This window comes from Crocuta crocuta, unplaced genomic scaffold (assembly GCF_008692635.1).
Source record: "Crocuta crocuta isolate KB4526 unplaced genomic scaffold, BGI_CrCroc_1.0 scaffold196, whole genome shotgun sequence".
Lineage (NCBI taxonomy): Eukaryota > Metazoa > Chordata > Mammalia > Carnivora > Hyaenidae > Crocuta > Crocuta crocuta.
This window is the reverse complement of record NW_027531026.1, coordinates 1,527,958-1,540,188: the sequence shown is the minus strand read 5'-3', so window position 1 is coordinate 1,540,188 and position 12,231 is coordinate 1,527,958. Positions and strand designations below refer to the sequence as shown.

At 34.6% G+C, this 12,231-nt stretch overlaps 2 protein-coding genes across 2 annotated transcripts in view; one reads left to right on the top strand and one right to left on the bottom strand.

Moving 5' to 3' along the window:
• Positions 1-12,231, bottom strand: part of RASA1 (RAS p21 protein activator 1) — a 110,297-nt gene that overhangs the window by 2,779 nt on the left and 95,287 nt on the right. The window contains 10 exon segments of the mRNA XM_077770970.1: positions 587-664; positions 1,670-1,758; positions 3,467-3,534; positions 5,699-5,785; positions 6,512-6,627; positions 7,920-8,062; positions 9,096-9,255; positions 9,569-9,741; positions 11,020-11,096; positions 11,604-11,761. Of these exon segments, the coding sequence (XP_077627096.1) occupies positions 587-664; positions 1,670-1,758; positions 3,467-3,534; positions 5,699-5,785; positions 6,512-6,627; positions 7,920-8,062; positions 9,096-9,255; positions 9,569-9,741; positions 11,020-11,096; positions 11,604-11,761 (1,149 nt within the window).
• The window catches only part of CCNH (cyclin H), a 43,826-nt gene that overhangs the window by 23,957 nt on the left and 7,638 nt on the right, over positions 1-12,231 (top strand). The window lies entirely within an intron of this gene.

Sequence of the window (12,231 nt, the reverse complement as noted above, 5' to 3'; positions counted from 1 at the left end):
GACATGGGGGTTGAACCCATGAACCGTGGGATCATGACCTGAGCCAAAGTTAAGCATCCACTTAACTGACTGAGCCACCCAGGCACCCCTGGACAGTTTCCATACTTCATTAAACATCATTATAATTTTTTTTCAATCTTGGACCCCCAACTGTTTTTTGGTAATGAGAAATACTTGTGTATCTGCGAAATTTGCCTGAATTCATATATAAGAAACATGGACATTTGCCACTGTATTTCTCAGTTTTATCCTTTTTATCCTAAGTATGGACCTATGCTGTAAATAACTTCTTTTATACTTGTTTTTATCCTTGAGGTTACAAACTCTGGACCCTAGGGCAGTGCGGGTTGCCTTCATTCATTGCATGCAGGTGTGGCTGTTTTTAACTGGATTTGAATACCGTAAGGCAGGACATGGGCAGCTCAGTCTCCTCCTCTAGCATTCCCTAATATCTTAACACCTGGCTGAACTGATCACCTTTTTGATAAACCTGGTCAGATCTGTCTAAGCTATTATCTAAATCCATTAACTCTCAGCTATATTAACTATAGGTCTTAAAAGTACTTCAAAAATTACATACACATACCCCAAGTTCATCTAAAAACATGATCATACGATGTTTGTTACTTTTGATAAATGGATTGACACCTTCCATATAGGGCTCCTAAAAATATAAAAACAAAAATCTTACTATATATGTGAAAAACAAACACTGATCGATAACCACCATACACGTAGCAAGAATTCTTATAAATCTAAGAATTAATTTAACCATACAATTTTTTTTCCCTTCTAATAAAAGCAAGTAACTATACTGTGGAACTGGAGTATGTTTAATGAAAGAGTAAGAAGTTCTGGATAAAAAGAAAACATGGAGCAACGACCCCCCAAATAACTTTTGACTCCGTGAAAACTTGACTGATAGCCTCGTTCTGACCAGAAACCTTACTGATAACATAGTTAACACATATTTTATATGTTGCATGTATTCTATTCTGTATTATTACAATAAAGTAAGCGAGAGAAAAGAAAACATACCGTATTGTAAAAGCCATGAATAAGTGGACCTGTGCATTTGAACCTGTTGTCAAGGGTCAACTAATTCAAAAAGAATTACTGAGAAACTATTACTTGCCAACTGCCAAGATAAACATGGGCCCAACCCAGAGGAATTTAGCAGAGAATATAGATAATTAAAATACAGTGTGCTAAAGACTGCAGCAGGAATACATACTACTCCCAGCCTGCTTCAGGATTCAGATAAATTCAGATGCTAAACCATACTACAAACTGCTCTCCGCACTCCAATAACTGGACAGTTTTGAAGGGAAGTATGTATGGATACTTGTTATAGCAGTGTTTATAGGAGTGACATGTTGGAAGCCATCTAAATAAGCAGTACAGGAGTATTTAACAGCTACAGAACAACATAATAATCATTAGAAATAATAGTTGTACAGCAAGAAGTCTGTTAAATCAGGCGCCACAGTATGATCACCACCAAATATTAACAATCTTTAGGAAGTGGGATCTATATGGTGTTTTAAAAATTCATCCAAGTTAGAGTAAATGCTTATTGAAAATCTACTTAAACCATCCATATTTTATCATTTGACCATGTCAAAGTTTCATTTGTAAATGACATTTTAAAACATCAAAGGGTTTTTACCTTAGCTCCAAATTCCACAAGATTTGCTAAGTTCTGTACAGATTTAGCCACCAATATCAGTGTTCTTGCAGCAATAGGAGATGGAGAATCTAGGAGAGAATTGGGCAAAGGTAATGACATCGACTCCAAAGGCATTTTCAGGTGAAGCATAAATTTAGCACTTTTTTTTTTTAATGTTTTATTTATTTCTAGGAGAGAGAGAGAGCATGAGCAGGGGAGGGTCATAGAGAGTGAGTCACAGACTGAAACAGGCTCCAGGCTCTGAGCTGGCAGTCAGCACAGAGCCCGACGCGGGGCTCGAACCCACGAACCGCGAGATCATGACCTAAGCGAAAGTCGGACGCTTAACCGACTAAGCCACCCAAGCGCCCCGATAAATTTAGCACTTTAGTATTTCCTTACTGTTATGAACACTAACATTCTATTTAGAGCACAATCTTTTTTGGAAACTACATGGCCTGTATAATTCAAAAAACGAGTTAAAGGGGGAAAAGTTTAAATAAAGTGATCAATAGTTATAGTTTGTGAAAAGGTTGGTGCTGCAAGACTCAGCAGTTCTCAGCTGGTTAGTATTTCAGAACACCTCAAAGCCTGCTTTATCACTAAAAAAGGGTCACTCCACAAACCCTTTATGACAGTTCACAAAACTAATTTCAACCCACTCAGGTTAGCAGTTTGCAGGCTGTGCAATTCCCTACTCCCAATCTTCCAATGACTACAAAACCACTTTAAAGCTCAATAACAAAGATATAGTCTGAGACTTCTGCTTTATTTTGAGGAGGAAAATAATAGAGTATTATATTATAAACTATAAAGGTTAGTCAGAAAACCTTTCCCTATAGAATGTTCATAGTAGGCTTCAAATGACAACTGTAGCCACTACATATAAGCCCTGAAACATAATTATTTAACAGCAAAAATACACAGGTAAGTCTATCTGCCTAATTTTAGATTGTACTCTTTATCTTAAGCTGCTGAACTGTAAATAAATAGTGCCTGCTGGCTGGGAGGCCAACCTCAGATAATAGAACCAGAGATTTAACCATTTTAGTAGCAATAGAAGATAATGACCAATCTGATGACTATTATATAAAAAGGTAAAAATTAAGTTTTAGGCCAAAATATGTTTAAAGACAACTTTAAGCTTCGAACTATTAAAATAAAAATAGTTCCGGTTCCTTCTGTTAATACAAATAATAATTGCATTTGTAGTCATAAGTATCACCGTTCCCCTTTCTTCCAAAGATTTCAACATCTGGAAGTCCTTCCATAATAGATACATGGGAAATAAGCAAAACCAAGTCTGGTTTGTTGGGAGTTTCAACTGGCCAATTAACATGATCTAACTGGTGACAAACCTCTCCTCTCCACAGGGCCGTTTTTAAGTATGCACAGAGCACTACTGCACTTGTAGCTATCATTTTAATGCAGTAGTGATGATAAAGTCTAGGTGGACTAAAAGCACAAGGAAAGCTCTCCCCAGCCTGAAAAAGGCAAGTGCAGACTGGAAAAAGTCATTACAATGTGAGTTTGAGACACAGGTAGGGATGGGGGAAAGGGTGACATGCGTCTAATCATGCCCCTTGAGGCTTCAGATATTAGTTGAAAAGAAAAGTAAAGAAGGTAAAGTAGCAAAAGGAAGGAAGAAGAAAAGGGTGCTTTGGAATGTTTTATGTCAAGTTTTACAACTGGGTAATAAAAAAATAGATGTCAAAGATAAAAAGATAAAATCAGACGTCAGAGATAAAATTTTATTCTAATTTTTTTAATTCCAAAATTTTATCAAAAGCAGATTACCTGAGATGATATTAAACATCCGTGGATTCAGGATGGCAGGACAGATAAGTCGAAGAAAAACAAAACCACTGAATGGGAGGGAAATTTTCTTTTTTAGAAAACATGTAAACAAAAATTTTAATACTGTAGAACCATGAACTTTGAATTAATGTAAGGAAATCCAAACATAGCTTCAAGAAGTATCTTAAGCTAAAATATCTTACTTTAAGAACATGTATCTCTGCTTCTTATGCTATTTGCTTTTCTCAAACTTGGAATTTTCAGTTTATTTTGGGAAGAATGAGATTATATCTGTAACACTTACGGTCTTGGCTACTCTTTATTTATTCCAACCTAGTAGTGCATTTTATACTGGCTTTGAGGAAACAGTAGTATTAGGAACACTAAGAATTTCTGAAATACTATACGAGTACAAATAAACCTTTTTGCACATACTCCTGTATGGTTCTAAAAGTTCCATTCTCTCACTTCACTTTCTTTTTCTTTAAGTAGAATAGCCCAGTAAAGTATTATAAATCAATTTGATTATTCTGATTTTGTTAATCGTAAAAATAAGAGCCATCAATAGTAGGGAAAAGTGACTTCCTAAGAAATTAAAATGTATACAGTTGAATGTTGAAAAGTTTTTAAAGAAAAAGACCTCACTTTGTCCATTATACAGAGGGTAAACCAAACCCTCAGCATTTACTTTCCAACTTCATGACAATTTACTTCCTTCTGGACTCTTGGCATTTACTGCAATTGTAATACACAATTACCAACTCTTTGAATACCTCTTTTAAACTAATTATGAAGAATCTTGCATAAATATTGCTTGAAAACATTTTAACACTTAAGACTTTGAATGTGAAATATAACCTACCAATATTTAATCATGAAAGAATTTGACTATGCAAATCCACTTTCTGTGACTTTTTAGAGGTGCTTTAAATTTAAAAGGGATACTAGTTACCTACACATGTATTTGAAAGCTTCCTAGTAGGGTCAGAAATCATCACCTTGGGCGTAAATCCCCCTTAAAAACCCGGCAGTGTCAAACAATTCACAAAGCAGAATTTCCTGCTGTGTTTGCTTAACAATTATACTATTTGAAACTGAGTTTACAAAAGCTTTAATTTACATCACACACATAACTGTGCTGAAACATGCTTGTAATTCTTTTGTCTCATTCATTACTAAAGCCAAGACACAGAACCTACAGTTCTTTAATACAGATGCCGTATCATTACTAACCAAGAGAAATTTTAAACATACAAAGATTTTAACCTGTTTACAAAACTTAGGGTAGAGGCAGGATTATCACACATTTTTCAAAACTAACTGTATAGTATCAGTGTCTTTAGTGGTTGTCTAATTGTTTTTAGTGGGATAGAACAAGATTGACAGTATATATTCTCCATAGTATCTTATTATTAGACTGCTATATTTTCTGATGCTTTTGCAGTGAATTTCCAGTTGTGTCAGCAGACTGGGGCTACTTAACAAAAGCCTATAATAGTGTTAGAGATGTGACTACATCTTAGAAGCCTGGCCTTCAGTTCTGCCTCAAGCACTACATGACCTTAAGCAAACAATTTTATCCTTTTATAGAGCTGCTTCCTCATTGGAAAACTAAATTAATGATAATGAAGTCCCTTTGTATAAGGGACAACATTCTGTGACTTGCCAAAGCAATTCGTAATTACTGCACAGCAGGAACACAGAAACACAGCTTCAGAACTAGACTGGAGAAGAACCCAGAGTCACAGACTGTTGCAAACCAGTCAGTATCTCAATGGTTCAAATATTGCTCCTTCCTAGCACATCAGTCTGTTTCACTCCTTCCCTCCTCTCCTTTGTTTCTCTTTGTATGTGTGTATGAATATATGCATGTAGGTATATGTTGGACATATGAAGAGTACTATATAAAGTTAGCTACGGGTTTTGTTAGTTACATAACTTTTAAACTCATTCTCTTTCTACAATAAAAAATCCCAAATAGTTAACTATAAGTTGAGCATTCAGGTTTTTAAAAAATGTGTAAGGTAGCTAAATATCTCTTAGTAACTTCCAAAGAAACTAACAGTTTAAGTTACAGTTTCACAGGCATCTAAACTCAGAAAATATTCAACAGGACTCCGACATAAAGTTCAAGTCTTGAATACTGTTGGTCTTCAAATTTTCACCGGTACCCACTTGACTATCCGTGCACACTATACACAATGAAATAATGAATGCATTGATGAGCCTTACCTAACAACTCTTGTTCTCATGGTGGTATTTGTAGGCCACTTGTACTGGACAGATTTCTGTAAACACCCATAAATATATCTGAGTGTCCTGCCAAAACAACACAATCATCTCAATACATAAAGCAAGGGAAAATGCTGATCTCATTGCAGCCAAAAGCTTAATTTACCAAATACATGTTTTAATGCAACTTGCCTTATCACACCCCCCCGCCCCCAAAAATACTCTGCTCCAAGTAATGGACACATTTAGCAAGGGATAAGGAAAACAAGTTTTCGTCATCAATTCGTTTAGCTAGTTCTTTACTTTTATTTTGGAAGAAACCTTACCATTTTTAGAATATTTCTGTATTAATGAAAAGATGAAAAAAAGTACAGGAGTGGGGATACACAGGAAATACTAAGTTTAGATTCCGGGAAGACAGATTTTGACTTATGTCCTACCTGAATAAGTGAGTTCATTTACACGAAGAGCTGTTAGGCAGATATTAATTAACTGGTGCACATGTGACCAAGATATATATGATCCCCTCAAATCTGAAATTATTAAGTTTCTATTCATTACCCAAATTACTGTAGAAACTAGACATATTAGCCTATATAAAAACATGATTTTGTTTCTATTTTAATGTAAATATTTCACCACTGAGGTTTCTTCAAGTCACTCTTTTGCCATAAACACAATTCAACTTATAAAGATGAAAAACCCTAACTTTTTCAGAGTAAAAACAGTGGAAAATCTTACACGTTTTAGAAATAAAAATTTTTCAAAATGCAGATACACAATTTCTTGTCAAATTAAAATTTCACCACTTACGGTGGAAGTATTTCTGAAGCCATGAATATTTTCTCCACAAGTTCTGAAAGTATGTTCAGCAGGTGTGCTAAATTAGTGTTCACATCTTCATTTTTTTCTAACTTTGATGGACTTAACTAAGAGAAGGAATAAATCAATATAAATGAATCTTGCCAATGATAAATGCAGATGAATCAAGGTAATCAAACTGGTTTTTAAGGTTCTCTGTTTTTCCATTTTTCAGTCTCTCTTGGTCTTGGGAGGTGAGTATAAATGGGAATTTTTAAGCAGTTTGCTCTATGGAACTCATTTAATACTAATTTCCAATTACTCAACTGAAGAATAAACAGTGACTATTCAACACTTTTCAGTTGTTCTGGGATTAATGTCAGTGTTAAAGTTCTCTTTTATTCATTCACCACGCTTTACCATAGATTTTTTTACAGACACACACATTGAAATAGACTTTATTTTTAAAAAAATACTCTCCACTAAAAGACAAAACCCCAGCTTTAGTGGCCACATATTCATAAATATACCAGAATATTTAAATGAGAAGAATGATCACCATATATAATCTATTTTAATTGTATTTATTTGGAAAAAATGATTAAGATAGAAAGGGTTCTCTGAATGCTGTAGGCAGAATAATGAACTTTTCTCAAAACTTTTCCCATACCACTTTAAGAGTTCTTATCTAGAATCAGTGGACTAGATTTATCTATTTAAGTCTGAACTCCCTAGCCTAGATCCAATTTCTTCCCTTTATGTTAATTAGTAAAAACTGGCAACTTGGTGCGAAATTAACATTTGACAGGACCCAGTGTACATATCAAAAGCAATTCCTTTTATCAACTTTGTATCATATTTAAAAAGTCTATTTAATATCTTCCTTCTATAGTGGTACCTTGAAAACAAAATGAGAGAAGAGCCATGTGTGATTCCGGTCTTTACCTTAATGGTTTATTATGAATATACACTGGAGGCTTAATAATCAATCCTAAAAGGATGTTTTTATCTGCTTTTGAATGGATTATATTGTACTTCTTTCCCCCCCAAAACCTTCAAGAACACCCCTAGTTGTTATGAAGTGCTTCACAGACCTTAACTATGTTATAAAACATAAGTTTCTAGCAAAAGTCAATTTATGTTATGCACACTTTCTGAAAGCAGCAGATCCTTTATCATTAGTACAGTAGGAGAAATGAGAAAGTACTTTCTGGTGCAAATTAAAATTTTTATCTCAAAGTACATCTTTTTTTAAAAGTCTGTTTTGTCTAATGTTTTTCTAAATGTATCACAAAGTGTGTGAGTGCTGTGATGAATAATTTGAGAAGCTAATAAATTTTCCTTAAAATGTAATTAGCTATAAAGCATTACCTATTAAAATATGCCCTTTGCTTAAATACTTAGAACATGAAATTCGTACCTCGCAAGACTGCTTGCTCTCCATTATCTTTAAAATAGAGTCTTTCAAAGCATGATGAACAAACTGTGTAGCGGTGGCTTTCATATACTGCTCCATCAANCTTTATCTATACAAATATTTATGTTAAAAGACTGTAAAGGATTCTATCAATGTGAACCAGACTGGAAATTAAAATTCGTTTTTTCCCTCAACCAGTACAGCCATTTAAGTATCATTTGTGTGCATCATTGAAGTGCTGATTCTATATTTCTAAAACTTAACTCTTCAAAGGACTTTATTACTTCATTAGATTATCAACAGAAGAAAGGTGCTGACACTGCCCTATTCCTAAGGAGGAAAAAAAGGCTTAAAATAGTTCTAGGACTTGTAAGATTAAAGAGGCAGTGAGAGAGAAAACTCAGATCAGAATTCAGCTTTGCTGTCCACTGAGCCTAAGCTTTGAAAATTCTGAGTCAATTTCTAAATAAGAATATAATTATGTGGTATAAACAACTAGACCTATCATTTGGATCATTTTGTAATGTATAAAAATATCAAATCTCTATCATATATACCTGAAACTAAGAAGATAGTATATGTCAACTATACTTTCATTTTTTAATGCAGAAAATGAACAAAAAAAACCCCCACAAAATCCCACTATAAATCATTAGCCTAAAATATGGCTACTAATGACCTAAAAACTACAAACATTGCCAAAAATGACAATCTCAGTGTGACAATATGGACCATCACTTTATCTTTCCTGACAAATCTGTATGTTTTTATATTTTCTATGATTAGGAGGAAATAGTTCTAATGGCACAATTTATTGGGGAACTTAAAAAGCAAGCACTATTACTGAGCCAAAGTGCTAGTTGGAAAGGGGTTAATTGTGACAAACAGGTAAGGTATTACAAAGCACTGTGGATCCAGCTACATTGCTACAAATAAAATGCACCCATCATATTAAGTAAAATATAAACAAGAGAACATGGTAAATATACCAAACTATTCTTAAATTTAAGTACCATGTGCCATGAATAGGGACAGAAAGTCACTTTCTTATGGCTTCTAATCGTTTACGATGAGGGAAACTTGGCTGATATACTAACTGCACCCCACACCCAAATGTTACCCAGCGCAAGAATTTTAAAGAAGATTTTAAAGTATCACACCAAAACATCCATACTTTACCTTCCATGCTTATTTCTCTGTCATTTAGTGTACATAACAACAGTGATTCAAGCTTTTCATGAAGAAAAATCCTTAGTAGGATGCTAGCCAGTAGTGTTCGGTCCTGTCCACATACGTGTGACAAAGCATAGACTACATGAAGCTCCTTTTGCAGTATAAGCTAAAAAGGACATCAAGAAAGACTATTGAAAGTACATGGCATTAAACTCTCAATGAGACTAACAGGAATTGTGCTTTGTTCTTCTATTTAGAAATATGTTCTATTGAATACATCTGTTAAAACTAGAATGAGTTTTAGCCTACATATCTATAGTCTCTTAAGACCAACATCTTACTACTGCAAGGCTTTTCAGCTCTTCTGTGCCTGTCACTGTGTACCAAGCTATGCCATTACTATACTTAATGGGTCTGCTATTTAAATGTTAAATATTTCTGTTAATTCTATCAAAAATAATTAGACTGGTAAATAATACCTCTTTGAATTCACTGTACTCTTCTTCTGGCATGATTTTTTCCATAGAATATCGTGCTCGGACACGCAGGGATCCTGGTTCAATACCTTTTAATGGTATATGGGAGCTCAGCAAAAACCATTCATCTGTGGCATGCCCCTTCTGTAACCGGCTCAACTGGCAGCGCATAAATACTTTGATAGAAAAACATGAAATGATTACTGTCCAAAAAGATGACACCACAATTAGTCATACAAGTAAATTTTCCTGACATTTTGTCTTCTCTATAGTGTTACATGCTTTAAAGGAGTGTTCGGTGGTAACACAAAGCCAAGAGTTGATACTTTATATAATTCATTCACTCACTGAATGCCTTTGTGCCAGACTGTGGTGTGCAGGGACATGGGACACAGACATGATTAAGACATGGTCTCTGACGTGCATTGGAGGTCACCATCTAGCCAGGAAGGCAAGCAATCAATTATGGTACCATGTGGGAAGTGTTCTACCAGGGCTTAATAATAATACAGTAATTCTGCCTGTGGAGGTTAAAAATCCATTCCAAACAGGTAATCCCTAAAGCTCATGTGTAACTGGATGTGGAGGTGTAGCTAAATGGAAAAGCAGAGAAAAAGAGAGAGAGCACAGTTCAAACAGAAGGTAGGGTGGGCATATTTAAAATCCACGTATTATTTAAGAACTATTAAGAAGGCTGGCATACCTAGAGAAGACATGCCACAGATACACTATGAAAGCAACAGGAGTGAGTGAGGAAACGGCCTTTCTTCTGTTTACTAAGGGTCTGCATTTTATGTTAAAAGTAATGGGAAACCACTAAAAAATGTTAAGCTTTAAATACACAGAAATTACAGAATAACTGTTTTATAGAGGAAAATTCAGGCTTTGATCTGTTAATGCCTATCATTTCTTTTGCTAAGCCTGACTTTTAAGAAGGTATTAGCCTAATTCACTCTGGTGTGAATTGTAAAATCCCACTGCCACCTGCCTCAGCAAGAGGCTGGGCAAAGGTGTGCTACTGAAAATAAGAACTGAGAAGGTTCATCAGAAATGAATAGTGGACCAATTTAAAGAAAAAAAATTTAATACAGTGCTTTTATTCACTTACATCAAACTATGTGGAAATAGGGAAAACCTGAGCAGTAGAAAGAAGGGATGGTGGAAGCCCCACAGAAAGACGGCCCCTCCCACTGGCCTCTGGTTCTTCCCATCTGCCGCGGAGGGGAAGGGGAGAGGGGATACAGAATATAGTAACGAGGACTTAAGTTTACAGTGGGTACAATTTAGTGATTTTGGCCTCTTTTTCTTAAACATTTTCTCAACAGTACAAAAAGAAACTTAAATTATGTCATTTGCAGTTTTTAAAATTTCCATTTTAGACTACATTTCATTATAAATTTAACAAGTATATAAAACATGTTTTACTTCAGAAAGAGATTTCTGTCTCAACTTACAGATATCAGGATCTTTGCTTTTCTTTGTTTTATTACTAAGAGTTATTTCAAATCTGTTAATATCAGGAGGAAGATCACTAAAGAAACAAATAGAAAACAGAATTAACAAAATATCCTGGCATCAAACTATCTAATTCTCTTGTTTCTAGTATCAAATAAGTCTCTCATTTCTGCTACTAAACAATTTGGACATGCTGGATTTAAAACGATACCAAACGTGTTGTTATTTCTAAGACAGGAATGTAGACAAGCAAATCATACTTTTTCCTACTATCTTTAACCTCAAGTAAATCCTGGAAACCCTTGTAAACATCTCCTACGTGTGTGTTAGTAAATGATTTTGGATTTGTCAGTAACAATAATTCACATTAATAACTAGATGAAAAACCAAGGATATAGCACTTCGCTAATAAAAGTGACCAAATACAGCAGGGGAAAAAAATGTATGCACTATTAAAATGCTTGGAATGGTACCTGGTTCTGTCAGTTGAGATACAGAGACCATGGAGGGGAGGGGAGGACACGAAAGAAAATGCAACAGCATAAAAGAAAATGACTTAATGTAGTAATAAAATAAGACTTACTCAAAGACAAACTCTTCTGACCATACAGGGTTTTGCCCTTCCCTTGCATGAGTTTTTGCTACCTGGACACTGTTCAGGTAGATGTTACAATATGGATTAGTAAAATGTTTTACGGGGAGTTTATGGGCTTCTTCAATGTGTAAAACAAGACTGCTGACCTAAAGGAAACACAAAGGTTATTACCCCAGATTTCAAGACTTATGCATCAGGCTTCAAAAGCAATTGCCATAAAAAAAAACCCAAAACTGACTTATTTTTCCCCTTTCTTTAGGAAATATGACCTATAATTACATTTTCCTTCTTACATGATGTATAAAATACAACATTCAAGCATTTGAAATAATTCTTCTCAGAAAAATGCAGTTTTGTTTTACAAGTTATTCCTCCAATTATATTCTTGCAGTAATTTAATGAAATGCATCTTTTTTACTAAAACACAATGGTTCAGAGAATATCAGAGAGGACGATTTTTTACTTTTTATTAGTTTAAGTAGACAACTGTCACTACCCAAATAAAAATCCTCTAAGTTAAAATAAAGCTCATCTGGCAGATTTATTTCTATAAACCTCTACAGCTATGAACTATTTTTTTTAAATATTTTTATTTATTTCTAGGAGAGAGAGAGAG